Source organism: Rhipicephalus sanguineus, chromosome 3, assembly GCF_013339695.2.
Source record: "Rhipicephalus sanguineus isolate Rsan-2018 chromosome 3, BIME_Rsan_1.4, whole genome shotgun sequence".
Lineage (NCBI taxonomy): Eukaryota > Metazoa > Arthropoda > Arachnida > Ixodida > Ixodidae > Rhipicephalus > Rhipicephalus sanguineus.
In genome coordinates this window covers 106,688,074-106,709,416 of record NC_051178.1, presented here as the reverse complement: position 1 = coordinate 106,709,416, position 21,343 = coordinate 106,688,074, and the positions used below count along the sequence as shown (strand labels likewise).

Sequence of the window (21,343 nt, the reverse complement as noted above, 5' to 3'; positions counted from 1 at the left end):
AAAACCCAAGTGATATAGTTACCTTAATGACACCTAGCATTAATTGCTTCTAATTAACACATTCATTCTTACAACATTCATTCATGACGACAAACGTTTAATGTATAGACAATCTGTAATATGGCACACCGTTACAAAAAAATCATTCATACCACAACTACAGCTTTGACAACTAGATGAGAGGGTAAAGAAAAAACACATTTCCACACTACCAGACTCAGGATAAAAAGAATATCAGGCAAAATAAAACATAGCATAAAAATTCTGCTTTGGGCATGTGAAGATGCAATATGTAGCCCGCAAACTCAAAGCCTCAATGCTTTCGCATAAAAAGCAGCTAGAAAGCCAAACCATTGAAACAAATGTGGCATTGCTACAGGTAAGCTTATGAACAAAAGGGGCACGCTCTACTCTGAAGCATGCCTCCAATAAAAAGCAGTAAATGAATAGACTGTGCAAGCATGCTGCTCAGAATAAAACTAAGGTTCACTAAGGTTCAATATATCGGCTACATTCACATAAACTAGAGATGTACAAACATGCCATGAGTGGCAAAGAAAACAATTTACTGGTATTCAACCTCTTGAAATTTTAGCAACCAACACCAATTGTTTGTTCCCACTGTAAGTTCAGTGTGAAAGAAATTAACTTTTGAGATAATTTCTTTACATGCTATACTGTGTTTGATGAATTGATATTATTTTATCAATGTCCAGGCTTTCCACTGTGGGTTTGAAATGTGGGTACAATTTTCAGAAAGAACTGAAGCTACACAGAAATAAATGCAGCTTTTATGAAATGATTGCTTTGTGTTCGTAAACTACTACTGCACAGCCTGTAGTTATTTGGGAAAGCGAAAAGGTGCTCCAAAGTAGAAAAAATAAAAAGCATTAGAAATGTTTAAACTTGACCTAAAAGAATCTCACTTCTTTTTGAAGAAAATTTTTCAGCAACTGTCAAAAATACTCATTTTTGCTTGTCAAACGAGTTGGAAAAAAAAAAAAAAAGAATGACATGTGACTACTTATTGCTAGCAAAAAACAAAGAACAGTACAAGCATACAATAACTGACACAGAACACAGGCTACAAGCAAACAGGGACGTCAGTAACACTTGGGCATGTCTACTACACACCTCTGAAAACCAAGCAGCAGCAATAGCACCAGCAGCACACCTCTACCTCAGCAGCCCAGCAGACAGCACGGCTAATGAACTACACTTGCAGTGAACACAAAAGTTTTCTACTGTTACTTGGAGAAAAATGCAACACAGCCACCATGTATACCTCTGTGCATGTGCTTCGCAGCGCATTTTGCGCTGAAGACTGCAGCAACAATTTCTAATTAGCAACCTGCCAATGTGCCTGAGCAGGCATCTTTTCTCTCATCTTATAAAGCCATCTTTCTCTCAACTTATAGACATTTTCTTATAGACATCTTATAGACATATTTTTCTCATTTTATAGAGCCCCAGACAGGTAATCCACCTCGACTCTTCAATGCCTGTATAGCCGACAAAGCCATTGCAGCATTCTCCAGAATCGCACTAATGTCATCGCCACTTGGCCTTACACAAACAGGCACATGAGTGTGCCTGCTACGGCGGCATTTCTAGCCGATTTAAGCACTCTACTGTACCTGTGCTGAACCATGCTTGTCAATCAGTTAGCCTGATTCTTTCCTTCTCTCTCATCTTTCATTCTAATGTTTTCCTTCCAAGATGTAGGGTAGCAGACCGGACAAAGTCTAGTCTACCCTCTTACCTCTCCTACATTCCCTCTCACTAACTGTTCATGTTTCCCACATGACGCCGGCACATACAACGAGAATGGCCCCTTACCCACCCACTAGCTGTGTTGCCTTTTTCTCCGAGTAGCCATCCAACTAGCACTCTCCACTGGCCAAAAGTCCAGGGGACACACACACACACACACACCACACCGCACACAGTGGACCACCAGTCTCGCACGTGCACGTCACAGCAGATGCGAGAACGCCAGCACCAGAGGGAGCCGCTCACACAAGCGAAGGCCTCAAGCAGGGTAGGAAGGAACACACCAAAGAACGCAGAGAGGAAAGGGCCGTGGCGGGGTGATCGGGGAGGTGCAGGGTGTTTGATCTTTTCGAAAAAAAAAAAAAGACTGTTTCCCTTTAAGAACACTCTTCGTTTAAACAAGCCAGCCAAGAGTGGGCAACTTACCGCCCGTTGCAACCTCCTCGCTTTCGTCTGCTCCACAGCAGATGCAAACATAGTGCAGAATGAGACAACAGGGTTGGGTATGTTACTATCACAGAAGTAAGTTACCTGCCAAGGATTCTTACACTATTCATAATCTTAGAAAAGCTCCGTACCATGATGTTCACTTCTGTGTATGCATCCTTTGAGGTGGCTCAAGGAACACATTAAAGGCCTGCAACCTAACCTCATCTAATGCATTAAGAGTGCTCAAAAATGTGTGGTTATTCGCAATATGCTTTTTTGGTATTGTTTCTTTTTCTTTCAAGCCACTTGATAGGCCATACTGAACTGCGATGTACAAAAATGTTGACTCAAGATGTCTAAAGCGACTTTTCTACAGTGGTACACTGCTGGCTCACCAAAAAATTGAAAAAGGTTATGCTAGTCTATCCTGTATGTGAAAGTAGGTGTAAGCATGAAATGGCTATTTCTACGTTGTAAGTGCACAACTTTTGTTTCTTATCATGTGATGGCACTCAAATATGCATGTAGATCTATGTCAGCAGTCTATGTAAAGTTGTAATAAGTGAGAAATTTGGCCAACAACATGGCGATCATTGGATCCATGGTCCAATTACACTGACCTACGAAAACATTTGCTTTGATCATAGGAAACAGCGCGGGCAAACGGGACATAAAGACAGATAGGACTTTGAGCTGTCTCGTTTGCCCGCGCTGTTTTTTCTATGATGAAGCCATGCCAACAAGCTTAAGTTGATACCCTTTTAACTTTACTTTGAAATGCTGTACTTTTGCAGATTTCCAAGGGGATGTTACAACTGCTTGACATGGTAATTACTCGATATATCTAGGTTTGACTGTGCTCATTCTATGGAAACCACGCGCAATAGGAGAAATAGTGATTTGTGCTTGGTAATACTGCGTGGATTAGCATGAAAGAGAATAGTCTGCATGGAGGATGAGAAAGATAATACTAACGGTAGCTTGAAAAGGTACAGCAGTTAATCCACCGCATGTCATCAGGATAATCAAGTACCTGCTCTCCTAATTTGCCAGCTAGTACTAAAGATGCCAATGAAACCACCTCCTAATGTTATAACAGAATGCCCATCAAGAAGGGTCATCAGAGACATACATCGCAGAATTTTCTATGTTAATCCTAACTGAACACAACAATATTCGGTGAGCCAACGGAGCACATACCTAACTGTATAAGCCTGCAATTCTTTGTAGAGTTTACCGCATTTGTGGTGTCCGTGCTACCAGTGAGCAGGGAAAAAAAAAAGCAAAGACACATTGTCCATGTGCTTGTGTATGTGCAAGCAGTGTGCAAATAAACTGCAGTGATAAGAAAAGTATAATGTGTTTGTGAACGAAACAACAAGCACATCACTGAGCTGGACATATTTCCTAGTATGTGCACGAAAATGAAAAACAAATCCAACTCCTATTTAGCAATCGAGTGGAGGTACAGAAACCCTCAACAGCTTTAAGAAATGCTTATCTCTGTACATAAGATGCCTAAAAACTGAATTAAAAATTAGAAGGCCCTGTGTCACTAATGAGACACAAAGAAATCTTCAATACTGTGACATCAATAGACGCAAAAACTAAAGATAGCTTTCGTGCGCCAAAGATGCAGCCTAAAGATTATATGCATAGATAATCATTTTCCTGCTTGCACACAGAAAAGAATCTGGTACATTAAAGATTTGAGTAAAACACGTGTATGCATTTACTGCATGGTGTAATTAATCATGCACGGAGCACACACAGTCTATGCACACTAAAGTGTTGTATTCTCTCACCGAATTCTGGCTCTGCACAGAAGCCCAATTCCTCAAGCCTTATTTGAATATGTTTAAACATACACATCTGGAAATGCTAAAAGTGTTTGTTCGCACAATATTTTGGCTCCCATACCTAACAGCACAACAATGCGGCAAGACAACAGAGAAGACATCAGCAAGAAGGAACACAATGTGGAAGAAAAACACAAGGTACTTTTGGTGGTTAAAACACAAAAATTCACACTGCTAAGCAAGAAGAGAGAGAGAGAAGAAAACATGTACACAACACTGAAATAAGTGCAGCAACACACAATATAAAGAGAGATATAATGCAAAAGTATGTAAAAGATTAAAATAAAAGAAAGAAAAGTAATGCTTGTCAATACCTTTAGGGTTCTTTGAGTGTCCTCGGCTGTAAGCGCCTTTCAATGAAGGTAGGTTGAGTGCAATGAAATGCTCGTGCGAGCAGATAATTTCCAGAAAGTCAAACTTGTAGCAATGAAGTTCCTGAAAAAAGGAATAAATAAATGGGAGAACCGAGTTATCCACAGCACATAAAACTTGAAACAAAATAATAACACTTGAGAACTTTTCTGTCCTCGAACAAGTTGGCAACATACCATTTCATCTCCGGATTTGAACTTCTCCAAGTACAAGTTGATGAGCTTGAACACGAAGCCACGGTCCATCAGAGAAAAGCATTTCTGTGGTTCAAGAAAGAAGAGAGAGTTTATTTCTATGGAAGCCTTCACTGTTTGTCTATAATAATGAACCAGCACTACGAGAGATAAAACAAAGCTATATAGAGTTGCATCCTGTTATAATGAATAATACTATGACAAGAAAATTTCAAAGGCCAGTCAGCCGCCCGCAGAAAACAATACAAAAAGTTCTCTTCACAATGAATAATTTTTCAAAGTAATTCCCTTTTAACGAAGTTTTCGCGAGCGCTACTGCATAATGAAGGGACACATGCATAGGACTGCCATGGAATTGCTATGGTAACACGATGATTCCATATTGACTCGTGACTTCCACAACAATGTGGCCACATCGCAAGACCCATGGCTTCATCTGAGACATGCGCTTTCACCTACCACATGCAAAATCAGATTAATTTTTCGTCATTGAGATGCTCAGCAATATACCGTATTTACTCGCGTAATGAACGCACTTTTTTTTCCGAAAAACCAGAGCAAAGTTGGGGGGTGCGTTTATTATGCGAGGTAAATTTTCTAAAACTTTTTTGGGATGAGCCGAAAATACGATAATGCAAAAAAAAAAAAGTTGCGTAGCTTACCTTTTACAATGAACATGCGCGTACACTATTTGAAAACACGCATTTTTATTGCACTTCAATTGCTTCAATCTTCGTCAGAATCGCTGGTACCGTCGTCCAGGTCACTGGCCACTTCAATGTCTTGGTCCCACAAGTGGTCGTCTTCGCTGCCGTCCAGCGCATTTGCGATTCCCGTCTTCTTAAAACTCTTTGTTATCAGATCACCTGGCAGCGAGCGCCATGAGTCCAAGATCCAGGAGCACACCAGCTCGACGGACGGCCTCTTAATCTTGCCAGTCGGCGTCAGGGCGTGCCCTCCATGGGCCATCCATTCCGTGTACAAGCGGCGCACACCGTCTTTGAAAGGTTTATTGATGCAAACATCAAGGGGCTGAAGCACCGAAGTGAGTCCACCCGGAATGATGGCGATCTCGGTGTGCAGCTCCTTGAGTTTCCGACGAACGTTCTCTCCCAGGTGGCCGCGAAAACTGTCGAGAACAAGGAGAGACGGGAGAAGCAGGGCGCCAGGGCGTCGTCCCCAGACAGTCTGCACCCAGTCGACCATCAGATCGGCCGACATACACCCTTTCTCCTGAGCCCGCACGTGTATCCGGCTGGGAAGTTGGCCTTCGGCACGGTTTTTCGCTTGAAAATAACGTACGGTGGCAACTTCCGGCCGTCTGCCGTGACAGCCAGCATGACCGTGAAGCGCTGCTTTTCGGCGCCTGTCGTTTTAACGAGCACGCTACGTGCTCCCCTGTCATTGACAGTCCTACTCATCGGCATGTCGAAATTGATGGGTGTTTGGTCGGCGTTCCCGATTTGTGAGAGAACGAATTCTCGGTCCCGCCGCAGGCGTATAACGAACTTGTGAAAATCCACTACCTTATTTTCGTAGCAAGGAGGAAGCCGCTGGCAAAGTGATGTTCGCCTCCTCAAGCACAGTCCGTTGCGCCGCATAAAGCGCGTCGTCCACCCATTGCTCGCTTTAAACGCCGGGGGAGCGATGCCATGCTTCCTGGCTGTGGCTCGCGCTTGCGTCTGGATCATTTCGTGCGAAACGACACAGCCGTCGTTTCGTAGGTCCCGGACATATTTTAAGACCTCCTCTTCCACAGCAGGAAACTTCCCGGTCTTTGGTCCCCTGAAGGAACGTCGCTCCCTATTTGTAGCGCGGAGCTTGTCATGCTGCTTCCGCCAGTAGCGCACACGTACTTCATCAATTCCGAAATGCCTACCGGCAGCACGATTCCCGTGTTCAAGTGCGTACTCCACAGCCTGTAGCTTGAAACCGGCCGTGTAGCTCACATTTCGGCCCATCGTCCACGACAAAACGCAACACAGGTTTAGAAAGAACTTCCAACGAGGTGAGAATGGGCAGTGGGCAGCATGGCATGACTTCTGAGGCGAAAAAAAAAATGATGACAACCAATGACAACAATGCTAAAACTCGCGTCACCGTCTTGCATCGTTTTGATTGGCTGTCCTACCCGGCCTCGGAAATTCCGCCGCTTCGGTGGTAGATGGCGTTATCTGCTGCAAGCTGCAAGGATTGCGACCACCCGATGCAAAAGGGAAAGCCACAGTTTCACCATCATCATCATCATATCCCCGCGCGCGGCGCGCTCCCCCACCGCCGCATTAGACATTTAGATGCCGCCGGCTCCGCAAAGCTTCGTATTTGTGTGACCGTGGGATGGCGTGGGCAGTTTTGCTGTTAGGTAGCCTACACGACCGGTCGTGTAGGCTCCCTACGCTGTGTGCTTGTGAGCCGCGATGTCTCTACACTCGAACCGTTCGTGAATACTGCTGCGGCGTGCGGATACTTACTTCAAAAACAATACAAAAAGAGAGGGACCGCGCCGCACACAGATAGAAAAACTAACAAAACGGTGCGCTACCGCGGGCGGAAGGGAGGGGGGAAGCAAACCGAGGGGGGTCGGCGTAATAAAGGAAAAAAAAGGAAGGAAGAAAGATAAGATAAACGGACGAGGAAGCGCCGCGCGTTGGTTCGTGGGACTGCAGCGGATGAAAGTTAGGGGTGCGTTTATTACGCGGGGAAAAAAAAAATCCCAATTTTGACGACTAAAGTTGAGGGTGCGTTTATTATGCGAGTGCGTTCATTACGCGAGTAAATACGGTATTGTCTATCCGCCACAATGAAGCTAGCTGGTTTGATGCGCATGCAGGCAGCGACAGGATTGCTCTTCATGCTCAAGAATTTCCACCATATTTGTGACCACGTGCTCACTGGACTGAGATGAGACAAAATGAAAACTACTGTTCATCATCACTATACTTGAGATCGTCGATAATGACCACTCTGTGCTGAAGACACATGTATGGCCAACATGCACGAGTCCAAGCGAGACTACATTCTGACGCAACAGCTGCGACGAAATCGCGGTCGTATCGACGCATTCATGGGTGGCGACCACCAAACTCCGAAAGTATGCGCGCATCCAACACACACTGAGTGCAAAAGTGATACTGCTTGTCGCAATCACAGAAGACAAAACCGGCATCACCGCATCATGAATCGCAATGAAGCAGCTCCAAACACATGCGCATGGCCAACGTATACCAAGTAAAAAAAGCGGAGCTTACCATTTGTCACAACTGCTGCGGACAAAATCGCGGTCATTATCCATACAATCGTCAATAGCAACTAAGCAGCTCCGAAGGTATGCGGCCAACCCAGCGATAAATTAAAGGCAATGAAGTCACAAGAAAGGCACAAAGAGTATTGGCTTTCCTGCAGAGCGCTAACAACTATGACAGTGTGGACTTTGGCCCTTCATTTTCAGTTGGCCTTTAGTGCAGCTTTAGAGATGTGTGTTCGTGGGGCTCCACACTCGGCACACTCCAAGGGTCATGACTCATCTGAGTAACGTGGTGTGCTGCTAAATATGTCTGAATTAGTAACAAGATACATCTGAGCAAATAACAAGATTCAACAATAGCTAGCCCCCAATCAGTAAAGGTTCTATGTTCTGTTTTCTCAGCGTGCTCCATGTTTTTATGCTACTTTCAGTCAAACATGTACAGGGTCCGTCAAAAGTTCCCAGGCCACTATCCCATGTATTCCTATGGCACCATGGCCTGGGAACTTTTGACGGAACCTGTACATGCTAGCTTTTAGCAACAATCGGCATTGTCCAATAAAAATCCAGCAACAAACGTGCAAATATCAAGAAAACCACAATTCATATCATTTTGTACAGAACTTTGCTGCATGTATAATAACTTGTTTCTTCATGAACTTGCTCTCGGTAACAGCAATGACCTAAATACCCTCAAACTCTGGTTTATCACATCACCTTGACATTATATTGCATTCAATGGCCTTTGCTCAAAATCAATGTTTCTCTCCGACTTGCATATCAAGTGATAAAGTGGGGAAGCACACCTTAAGGAAATGAGCCAGCCCCTGATTGGCCAGCCTCGTCTCGTTGCGCTGGTCTCTGTGCTTCTGCATGATGTGTGGAATCAGACACTGTACCAGAGTGCGCACACGGTTGTGGTACTCCTTGGAGAAGCGCTCATGACGCTGCATCTGGAAGGAGATGAGGGAGGACGGGGAAAATCAGCTTCAGCACAGAGGGCAGAAATGTGCTAAAAGATGCGTACTGCTGTGTGCGCCAGTGCCACATATGTCTTATGTACAGTAGTGTTTGTTTGGGTTCTCACCAACTTTGGGCACTGCAAACAAATGAGTGCATCATGCAGACTAGCGATCATGTCTTCAAAGCATGAAACGGCTGTGTGTTTCGTTACACTATGTGATTATATGCGATATGCGGCGATATCACAGCGCAAGCAGGAACAACGAAAACAATGTAGTTAGAATTTCATTTGAACAGGGAAACCACCTTCTGCTTTGACTAAAGTGACACACAATGGCGATTTTCAGCATCGGAAGTGTGATTGGTCATGTGACAGTGATGCCAGTAGATGCGTGCTTTGATTGGCTTGACAGCCCACATGAAAATGGGATGTGAATTCCCAGCTGGAAATCGGCTTTCCACCCTAGTTTTCAGTGGGAAACAACTCTTCAGGCTGTAAATTTTCCATTTCCAGATGGAAATGGTATCTCCAACATGAATATGGTACTAATTCCCAACAGGAAAGTCATTTCCGGCAGGAAGTTTTACAGTTACAGTCGCCAAGTCATATTTCCAGCTGGAAATTTTTCCACATTCAATTGGGAGACAATATGCACAGCAGAAAATTTTCTTGTTTGAGCAAGGAAATGCTATAGTTGACAAGAGATATTCCAGCTGTATAAAGATTGCTCTATATACAAGTGATAGCAGATGAAGTATACAACACACAGAGTGCATTCATTATTAAAAATGACTCTGAATGTTTGTCGCACAGTACATAGGGCCCGGACCCTTTTACAACCAACTGTGATCTAAAGTGCCTCGTATGGCAGGGTTGCAAAAGTAGATCTGGCTGGGAAAAAAACGCACTTTTATTTGGCCATTGCAGTTGATGTGCACCCGGCCGACATGGTACGTGTTACAAATGTTAGAACTGTAGACATCCAAAGAGGTGCTTGCTCAGTTGCTCAGCAAGCCGTTGCACCAATGGCTAGTGTTTAAACAATAGCAGTTACTTCCTTCTCAAAAGAAGCCTTATTTTCAACATTCGTCATTAACTTCCACAACTGAATAGCAGTGAACTTTGAACTTTGCTAGCTTGCTCTCTCTGCCTTCTATGCCAAAGCAACAAACAACGCCACGCCGCCGTTATTTTTGTCGACATCTCAGTGGCATTATTCTCTTATCTTTTCTTTGTGCTTTCCTATGCTAACGCTAAATAATAACGTACTTTATATTACAAATGCTACATGAAAAAAGTTGCATGTTTATTTAAAGGTAACAGGATCAGAGACGGCAGTCCAATATACCGTATACATTTAATGAAGCTGTAGTTTTTTATAGCACATGGCAACTAGTCATTGTTGTTTCTGTGCACATGTGCATTCGGTGTTCGCTAGTGTAACGAGTTTCCACGAGGAACCTGTGTGACATTAACATGGAAGAGTTATTTTTGTTCAGTTTTGTCTGTGAAAAGTGCTACGAGTAAACACCAGCATGTTTGAGCAGTTTTTATTGCTGTACGGTGCGGTGCCTTGGATTCATCAGCGTACAGCACAGCAATAAAGGTTAAAGTTACAGCAATTTAGTTAAAGCTATAGTTATGTCTAATCGCAAAAACACCAACTCGCCCTGTCACATGTCCTTCTGCAGTGTCGGACATTGCCTTTGTCTTCTGTGTATTGATCTTCAAATTTGCTCTCACACTTTGCCAGCTAAGGTCCTCGATCATTTGTTTCATATCGCTTTTGGCACTGCTGCCCAAGAAAAAAAACGTCATCTGCAAACTACAGGTTCCTGCGATATTCGCCATTGATCCTAACTCCTAATCTCTTCCAAGCCTGACAGCTTGAATACTTCTTCTAATGATGCAGTGACAACAAAATGTTTCTAGAGAAGTAAATGCCTTTTTGTATTGATTGAATGAAAGAAGGAGAATTTTTTTGAGGGGCTCGTTTGTTTGTTACCCACAACCAAATGTGGTTCTTATAATGATGACTTCACTGTTATCGACAAAGTGAGCTGCTGACTTTGTAGACTCAACACCTATCGCAACATTTTTGCACTAGAATTTTCAAAAGCCCACTATAACACCTTTTAGTAATAAAATTTTAAGTTCACTGCTGCGCCTCCAGTGACAAAATGGCAGTACATTTCACACACCTTGATCCGGTCAGTGTTCATGAGATGCTGAGCCATGGACTTTGCGAGGATCTGGAAGAAGAACCACGACTGGTGCAAAAACTTGTGCACCACCAGGAAGTCGGCATTATCCGGACCCAGCAGCGACGAGAGGGCCTTCGTCAACTCTTCGTGCACGGTCGTCTGCTGCGAGCCTTGTGGAGGCTCGGTCACAAACATGTACTGGAAATGGAAGGCAGGGCACACACATATATGGGGAAATAGAATGGAAAGCAAAATTTGTAGCTGTATGAAAAATTATGCTCTTGCACGGAGTGTGTAACTATGGACAGGCTCTAATCATCACATTCACCGAATGGTCAATAATGTGATGGCAAATGTCACTCAAGGTAGAGGAAAGTAAGCCACACATAGACACGAGAGAAGAGAAACAATATGCATGTTTTACTTTCCTTTACAATGAATATCTACCAACCAGCTCAATTTTTTGTAGTTCTAAGCCCTTGAAAGGTGCTAGAATGACAGAATTTGCGTGCACCAGTGAATCGCGCCATTTGACCTTCACCTTCCTTTCTCGTTCTTGCTGTACATGCACCCACTTCTGCTTTGCGCAGGTGCCACTATAATATGAATCACCTACTCTTTGGTCACACACAGATCTACTGAGACAGACCCTACCAGTTGGTTCAACCAAAGATAATGTGCCTAATTATATATCCGATGTCTTAACCCTTTGCGGTCCGTTGTCGGGCAGCGCCCGACAACGCAACACGGCCGTAGCGGTCCGCTGTCGGGCCCCGCCCGACAAGGGTGTTCGTGGTTTAAATTTTGCTGTTTTCTCACCGCGAGTCGCGCGCATTTTTTGTATACATGAAGGGCCATCTCTTGAGGAATAAGTGAGCTTTGTTTGTTGAGGTTTTACTTTTTTGACACTAGGGTGCAGCACTATGATCAGCACGGGGCCTAGAGCGTACCCACTCGCGCGCGCGGTTCGCTGAGAAGCATGGCCACGTTTTCACCGCGTGCGTTTTACGGCGGTGCTTTTAGCGAAAGCGAGGATGACTTTAGTGACGAAGAGAATTACGTGCCTCCACCAGACAGTGATGACAGTGATTCGACAGAAGTGAGTGACGAAGACGACGACGGCGGCGGTGGAAACCTGCAGTAATAACCCTGGCCTGCACACAGGGGAATGCTTTGAGCGGTATCATACGTTGCCCAAATATCACTAAAAGAGTTGCCTGCAGAATGCAGGAGCAAAAATAAATATCCTGTGCGTTTCTCTTCCACAGCTTGTGTTTTTATTCGCGGCGCCAGAAACTGGCGAAATAGTTTCGGACCGCTAGAGCCGGAAAGTGGGTAAAGGTTTTGGACCGCAAAGGGTTAAACTGTTGTTCATTTATTTACATAAGGTTCACTTACCATATGTGGTATCGAAAATGACAGTACACTTGTGTATCCAAACTTGCATAACGAAACTTGACTCTTTTTGGCAGGCAGCGCAGTATCGGCCATCAAGCCAATTACGTGAGGTACGCACCTGGACATAGCTGTGCAGAATGTCCTCCCTGCCGGCCTCGTGCACGCAGGTGACCAAGTGGATGAGCACGCGCACCGTGTTCAGCGCGACCTCCTCGCTTCCTGTGCTCACAAGGAGCTTCCAAAGCTGGTTCAGCGTGGTTGGCAGGAAGTGGATCATGGCACTGCCCTCCACAGCATGCAGTGCCTTTACAATGACAGCAGCAACAGAGGTAAATAGGGGTTGTCGCATCTCTCGGCAAGATACTGAATTACTCGCCTTTGACAGGACACAAGACAGTAGAAGGAAGCAAAAACACAGAATTGCATTTATACTTAAAGTTTGTTTAAAAGTGGATGTTTGCAATATCATATTGAGGATAAAGCCCATACATAGCAGGCGAGTTCCAGTAAGAACAAAAGTCTGCAAGCATAGGTGGGCACAGGATTCCCCCATTTAGGAGTAGGGTGGGGCGAATGTTCATCAAGCTTAATGCACAGCTTTAAAGGTGTGTCTCAAGATTAAGTCTCTGCCTCACCGCAGCTTTCTGTGAGATAGGATTTTTCTTTTGTTCGTCCTTGTAGCTTGGCACCAGTACCACCAATACAGAAGGTAAAAGAACTTCTTGGTATAATAGTTTTATTAACCACACATACAAAGGCAAAATGCCTTAAAGAATCTTACATTTTTTTATCAAATGTGTTCCCACAGGAATGGCGAGAATGTTATCTTGAATGAAAAATGGTCAATGATAAACAAAAATTTTGCAATGTATTATTACAGCCAACATTCCCCAGAGTCGACATTAGGTGGACCTTTCAGAGTCCTTCAAGACACCCAATGTCCATTTGTGTACCTCTGAAATTTACATCTGACAATTTACAAAAGCCCCAAGCAACAGGCTAGCAGAAGAGAAAAGCTAGGAACCCATGCTCAGAACACATAACAAAAAAAAAAACACAAATGATTTACCAGTTGAATGTTAGACTGCCATGCTTATTTACAAAGATGTTGATCTTAAAGGCAACACTGCAACCTCCACCCATAAGTCTTGCTTCCCCACACTTCGTGCAATGTCAGGTAAGTTTTGCTCCATATGTAATACAGTTCCACCAGAAAGTTAACATAAGAAAAAAATAGACAAAACTCACCATGTATCGCTAAATACACACATATCTTTAACATATCTTTTCCAGAAAGAAAGGGAGGGTGAGGAGGCGGCATGTAGCTTGTAGCTGAAGCATCTCATACTGACATGCTCAATTTCATCAACAACCTATCATAGGTCTGCAGAAAGTTGAAAACCTTTTTCGGGGGATCTTCAATTGCTTGGTGTTGATACCGGGTTCAATCCAGACAGGGAGAAAAGTTATTCTTCAACTGTGAAGGTTTTTCTGTGAGATACCCGCATGGCTTTTCTTTATTGCTTCATGCCACAGTCAGTTGGATGACAATCTTCTTTTATTTAATCATATTGGCCATTATTAAAACACTCAATACTACCTTGATAAGGCAACAGGTACCAGATTAATGAATGAGCTAGCCTTTACACTGAAGCACTTCCCTGTTGCATATCACGCAGAGGTCATCACAAGCCTGGCATATTCAGCCATAAGCAAGCAATGGACACACTTAAAAGTCTCACTGATACTTAGCTCACCTTTCTTGTCATACTGCAGTGTCAAAGTGGCATTGAATTTGTCAAACTAGAGAGGCCAGTCACTGCAAACCTATTTACACACTCTCTGCATGCACTCTCTACACATTCTCTGCATGGTTAGCTGATACTCTGCAGTTGTTGATGTTTCCAGTTAGCAATCTGTCTTTTTTTGACCTCACTGCTGGTTTTCTACTGCCTCGTGCACTTTGGTGTGGCACAGAGCACCCTCCCTCACTCTCTGGCCTTCTTTGTGCAGCCTTAGGCCTAATTGACACAGCCACCAAAGGCTCAGTCGCTTCACCATCATAGCATTGGCGTCCTTCATGAGATGGTGCTTTTTCTTGTTTCCTTTAAATAATGCACACCGATGGCATTAGCTGAAGCTTTTAACACTGCCAGCGCACAATTTTTAAGAGAAAATGGTGATGGAATGCTGTATTATGACGGACGCCCATGCCGTGCCACAACAACGCTTTGATGTTGTGTGCATTTCGCCTAAGTATACATATAATGAAGGCATTTTAAGGCCCATACAGAAAGCAAACAGAGTCAATGCCAAGGTTGCAAAGCTCTTAATGAAAAACTTTACCACTTCTACGTGGAACTTACAACTTTCTACGTGGAACTGCAGGCGTGGAGCACAAACATTTATGGGAAGGGTGTTTTACCAACCTTGACAACCTTTGAGATTTCCCGCTCAGCTTCAGTGCCCATTGAAGGGAGTGCCTGTTCCTGCATGACCACATGCGCAACCTGCCATCTCTGGAGTTACATACATACGGACCACATGCACACCGCCACTGACTTTGTGACTGCGTGCCCCAATGTCGCGAGGAAATACAGTATTCTCGTGCGTGTAACCCAGTCCTGCTACGGATGTGCATGCCCCTTGAAAATGCCTCCAGAAAGAGACTTATGCGTGGAACTGATATAAAAACCACGAGCAATAAAAAGCAAATACTTATTACAAGAGAAGCCCTAGCCGATTGTCAGCAAAATCTAAACCTTTGCTAATATGTCGCTCATTGTCACCACTGCTGCTCCTGCTCAGAAAAGATTTGCGTTCACAGCAAAGCAAATTCTTTCTTCAATTGTGACTTCATGGGAGTACAAAATCTGTCACTGTGAAGCCAAACTTAGAAAAAAAATTGTCTAATATGGCACTGTGTCTCCACACTAAATTTACATGCCGCTCACACCTAAACAGAGCACACAAAATTGTATATCACGTTTAGAATAATGATTACACGCACGAAAATACAGTAGTTATACACGTGTGTAGTGCCGATCAGTGTAATCCCATTCAGTGTGATTTGCCACAAAACCATGACAAGTACATAACTTGTGAACAAGATTGACCCCCACTGATGTGTTATTGAACAAGAATGCATATCTGAAATTCTGCAAGCAAGCTTTCCTTCACAGCATGACGGCATAAACATGCTTGTGCTTTGTGGCAAGGTTTCGTTCATCTAATTTCTTAACAGTGTTGCATCTCTCACCTGTTGCAGCTAGAGCATACTGCATGCCAGGATAATGCCGTGGTTTTGAGAAGTCATTGAAGCCACCCACCAAACTGTTTAAAAATGAAACCACTGAGAAATCGTATAAACCATTTCCAGAGCAAGCTCCCACAGCCTGATGCCACCTCCCCAACAACACCGTGCATTACACAGAAGATTGCTTGCAGAATTTCAAATATCCTATAATAGGGAAATGTGACAATAAAACTATTTCCTTATGTTCGTGTCCCTCGGAGCAAGCTTCAAGCACATGTAAAGACTATGCCACAGCTGTAAATGGCAAAATGGCTCGCAATAACCGGACGGATTAACTACCTCCAAAAGTGCAAATCTGGCAAAATGGTTGATTCGACAATTAACAAATACTAATGAGAGTTCAAGTTTTCAAAATGATGGGACTCCTTTACAAAGGCCCTATTTTTTTACCAATTCAACTGCATCTTTTTCTTAATTTTGTTTCTGTGACAATGTCTAAAACACCTCTGTACTTATGGCCCTATCAATTGATCTTTTCAGCTTACCGTTTGCAAGCTCTATGAAGACTTCACATAGGAATATTCAGTGTACATTGCAAGAAGAAATGGTTTTTTGTGATCACAGCCACGCTTAATCAGGCTGTTGGAGCTTATTAAGCAGCAAAGCAGTGCCATCATCTCGCATGACCTTCATAGCTGCGTCCAGAGCACTTTGAAATGATCAATCAAAGGTGCCATGAGATTGGGCTTATCATTCGGAACATCAACGTTCAACATGAACAAATGCAATAGAACGGAAGTTAACTCCTCTAGCTAGCATTTAGTACAGACCAAGATGTACTACGTGGTACTGTGCACGAAAAAAGCCACACAATCCTTCTTCATCTGCTGTTACAAGCAAGGAATCGGAAGTTCTACACATATATTTGTTATGATTTTAGTTAACCTGTCCCAGGAGAGCTTTCTACATTTGTTAATACACTTTAGTACTGCTGCTGACTTTGCTTAGTGAGCAAATATCATCAAGGAAGTCTGTTACAGTGTTAAAAACAAAAAACGTTGAACACACCAAAGCCACCTGAACATCAGGATGGTGAAATTAAGAGTTTATTACATGTCTGATGCGTAATGGTAGTGAAAGAAAAATGGCAAGGAAAGCTATATTAGCCATGTTAAACACCAAATGAGTAATAGTATTCAATCACCAATGCGTATGAGGATAATTACAAAGCTTGTGTCTGTCACATTAGAAGCCCAGAGAAATTGCACCAGTTTTATTGATGATCTTACTAGTTTACAGTGAACTGTGCACATATTTGATTAAAAAAAAGTTGCTGCCGTTTGTAGTCACTGGACGTTTGTCACTAATTATTGTCACGTGACAAGTTGAGCCGCACAACACTAATTGTTACACATACACAAGGCTGCATATATTCATTCTGAAACAAAACGCAGTTCTTTTTTAACTGACCGGTCACTACCTAAGCCACATGAAATATGGATCCTAAACTGTCTTATGTGAATGCTTTTGTGATGGAGAGTGTAAAGTTGGCAAAATAGCAATCGAATGACACGCATGGTTTGTAGTAAGTGATAAGAATGCAATCATGAAAGTAGATAGTGCTTACGCTTATCTTACAAATAATTTCCATCATATAAATTAAGTGCTAAATTCTCAGGCAAACATTCCAGCAAATAGTTGAATCCGTGAAAGGTCTATTCATAATATTCATACTATCACAGAACATGGAAAACCTTAATAAGGGGAGTAACAAATATTTTCGTTTGCATGCAATGCAACTAATTCACAACGAGCACATATTTGGAAAGATGTGCAATGGTCTGCACTAAATGTATCCCAACAACATATACTATCAGCTGCAAAAGTTGTTGAAACACTGCCAAAGACAATGAATAAACAGAATTACATCTCAGAAAATTCAAAGCGTTCTAGGAGAGAGAGATTGAACTTAAAATTAAAAGTATTACTGCTCTAAGCCTTCGGCGATTAAGCCAAGCAGTGACGTAAAACGCTATTAACAGATACAGTGCTGCCTACACATTTTCTCATAAATGTACATGTAAGAGTGCAGGTTTATTTGTGGCGCTATTGTCATAAAAAATTGTAGGAATGATAACAAGACAACAGTGAAACTGCCTTGAGACAGGCAGAGTGAAAAATACGATTGAGAGACTCATCAAGGGAACTAAGAGATTCTCTCACAATCTGTGACACTAAAACTGCAATACAACAGTGTGCAATATCTACGCAAGGTGCCGTACATGCTTCACCACGTCACTTAGTCATGCTACGTGCCAAGAAGCCACCAACCAGGGTTAAATCAGTGGTCACACCGAGAGAAGGCAGGTTGCAGGTTAGTAGCCATGCAGGAACGCACAGTACTTACGCCCAAAAAAGCCCGTTAATAACAAGTTGCCATTCAACAGCATTCGGCTGCACGTCGGGTCACAAAAGCGCAGTACCGTCGGCAACAAACAAAACGCGACATTCTGAGTGCATGGCCTTTTTATACATTCAATGTCGTGCAATGGTGCACTGACTCAATTTATTTAAGAACAATCGAGGCAGACATTTGCAAACATATGCGCTCAGTCATGCCCCTATGGCATGTCTTGAATCACATAGGCTTCATCATGCACAGAGGCCGTGCACTAGAAATCATTGAAATTCCGCCATTACTAACTATACATACCATAATGCAGTGCTATTTAATGCAAGGATATGCAAGTACAGGCTCCAAATGCCAGCTCTGCGAATTACTGCATTTGCAGGTGGCCACCCAAAAAAGCTCATGATAATATTACTGCCTGCATAGTTGTTACATTAAGTGCTAATATCATAAACAGCTGTACAAGGCTGCAAGGTAAAAAAAAAAAGCAAAGTCACTAAATAAACTCCAATCAGCATGCCAGACAGTTTTCTAAAAATATTCAGGCAACTGGTTGACCAAATGGCGATATGAAAGCTGCTGGCATTAAACAGGGCTCTGAGTGATTGAAAGTTATGTCTGAAAAGCTAAGCCATGTATTGAAAAAAATATGACACTTTTCGCTATGCAATGGCTAGGATTCACATTACTGTAAACGTAACAAAGTGCTCCACAAATATTTTTTCAGAGAAACTGGATGAAAACATGCATATTCAAAATTTTTCTAACATGTCACCCCTTTCAATTTAAATAACACCGTTACCACAGTTTTTTTTTTCATAGCTTTTCTGAGAAGAAAACAAAGTGATGCTTTTATTCCTTAAGTTATCAAAGCCACAATAATGCATTGAAAATAACATTATTGCAAGGGCATTAGTAAAATTAGGTGCATGTACACACTTCCACTGTATGCTATGGGATGCGAGAGATATAATTTGAAAGAAAAAAAGCTATCTAGGGGTTACAATTACAGTTTGCAAATTCAGTAGCAAGAGCATAATAAACATAAAAAAAAAACAAGCTCGACACAGCACCCCTTATTCATTGTAAAGCAGACGAATCTATGCAATGCATGTGCAAGTGCAAAACACAAAAATACACTATGCAACATAAAGGCACATTGACTTCTAACAGTGAGACTAAAGTAGCTGACATGCTATAATGCTCACAAAGAGTCATATCTATAAACAGCACATGCTTCGTCATTCGTGAACATGAATAACATGCTACACAGCTCCGATACATTTTGAATATTGCATTACCTGTTCAAGAGACTTACCGTATTTTCTCGCGTATAACCCGCACGAAATAGACGAAATTTCGGAGCTAAAGTCAATGCGCTGGTTATATGCGAATTTCGATGCACAAGTTGGCTTCATGGCAATATACGAAGGTATTTTTTTATTATTATTATTTTTGTAGTTAGTAGCTGGGAGTGCACGTTATGTGCAGAGGCGGGTTATAAGAGAGAAACTGCAGTAATACCCGAGGGACAAAATCCTCTGCCTTTAATTTTAAAAAGGTAACAAATGTGTACTTACAAAGGATACCCTATCACTTCCAAGCATTTTTTTTTGTATTTTACTTTACGCTACAGCATATGCGCACTGGTTGCATCGAAGAGCGAGATATCTGTGGTATTTTTTTCTTTGTTCTCGTGAAAACCGTGTCTACAGTACGCTTAGACCTGTGTTTTACCCGCCAAATACATTCCTTGCCAATAAATTCTAACACTTTCTTTATGTTTGAAATGCCTAAAACAGCTGATGCATAACTGGAGCTCAGTTAGATGCCTCCACTGCAAGACCATTATTATGGCCAATGACTTAATCACATCCCCTTTCTCATAAGTAATGGGATAGTTATGACCCACCTCACCTTCACCTTGAAACGACTGAATGCAAGGACGAAAAATTCTTGTTCCTCTACCAAGTTTTGGAACACTAGATGCATAGAAAGGAAACTTGTTGTTCAGGGTCTTGTTCAAGTGGGATGTCAAATTGGCTCCATATTTTTAAACTGAAATTGCATGCACGACATCCAGGCTGAAACGTTGCTCTATGTCCTACAGTAATTCTGCACATTCTCAATATTTTCACAAAAGCGATATTAATTTCACTTAAACTACATACAGTTTGATTAAATACTATAATTCTATACGAGATCCATTAAAGTTCTTATATACTCGCATGAAACCATTTGGTATGACTGCCTCAAAGGTATAATTTTCGCTGGTCACAACATGCCACAAACGAAGTCACGATGCACATACAACACAGCCAGCAACGAATGCCCCGTGGAACCTTACCTTGAGAAGCGTACTAGTCTCAGTATCAGGCCCTAAAACTTTTGTCTCCAACTGCTTTTGACAATGCACAAAGAAGTTGTGAAGGTGCTGGTCCTGAATGAGAGAAAGAAATTTCAAGGAGATTTAGTAGCTGGAAAATGCCAACACAATGTTATACCAAGGAGCCAGCACACAAAAAGTGGTCACACCTGGAGGTAATCATTATTATCATCTAGTATGCTAGTTTGATTGCAGAAGCAAGGAGACCCTCTAAGAAATCTCGTTACGTGGGCCCTAAGTAAGTTCACTCAATCAAAATCCTACAAATATTTTTATCTTACCATACAGTGAAATGCTCTTTCATTATTGATTGCAGTTCTATTGGCACTCATTGTTATTATACTGATAAATCACTTCTCTTTGGTATGTACATGTAACTTGCCAAAGATCTCGTTTTCTTCTTACTTTAAACTAGTGAGCCCCAATACCTACGCTTGCTTAATTCTATTTCTGGGGAGAGAAATACCCAGTCCTGCTAAGAAGCAATAAAACATGCGTAATGTCCATACTTCGTTGCACTGCATGTTCATGCACATATTGCACATTGTATCGCATCAAATCTGCAGACTTTCTGCACTTCAACATATTCAGTGTGAGATCGTGGAGCTCATGCTTTTTGCCTTTGCCACTGCTTCACGAGTGCTAATCAGTAACAAACCGTTGCGAAAAAGTTTAACAGCCCTCGCATGAGCACAGTAATCAACTAAAGCACAAACTTAGGTTTAAGGCTGCTAGATGTAGCCCTTTGGACACAAATGTACAGTCCAGTCCTCTGTTAAAGGGAACAATCAGTCATTAAAAGCAGCATAACTAAACAATTTTCATGCCCCTATCGGTAAAAGGCCTTTGATATA

The 21,343-nt window shown here is 42.5% G+C and overlaps 1 protein-coding gene across 2 annotated transcripts in view; it reads right to left on the bottom strand.

Annotated features, from left to right (window-relative positions):
• The window catches only part of LOC119386909 (dedicator of cytokinesis protein 9), a 198,035-nt gene that overhangs the window by 51,415 nt on the left and 125,277 nt on the right, over positions 1-21,343 (bottom strand). The window contains exons 21-28 of one of the 2 annotated variants that reach the window (XM_037654186.2): positions 20,451-20,543; positions 14,867-14,926; positions 12,556-12,741; positions 11,037-11,237; positions 8,678-8,824; positions 4,610-4,693; positions 4,376-4,496; positions 2,200-2,226 (exon numbers count right to left, since the gene is read on the bottom strand). In XM_037654186.2, coding sequence (XP_037510114.1) covers positions 2,200-2,226; positions 4,376-4,496; positions 4,610-4,693; positions 8,678-8,824; positions 11,037-11,237; positions 12,556-12,741; positions 14,867-14,926; positions 20,451-20,543 — 919 coding nt within the window. The remainder of the gene's footprint in view (positions 1-2,199; positions 2,227-4,375; positions 4,497-4,609; positions 4,694-8,677; positions 8,825-11,036; positions 11,238-12,555; positions 12,742-14,866; positions 14,927-20,450; positions 20,544-21,343) is intronic. The other variant, XM_037654190.2, reaches the window with a different exon arrangement.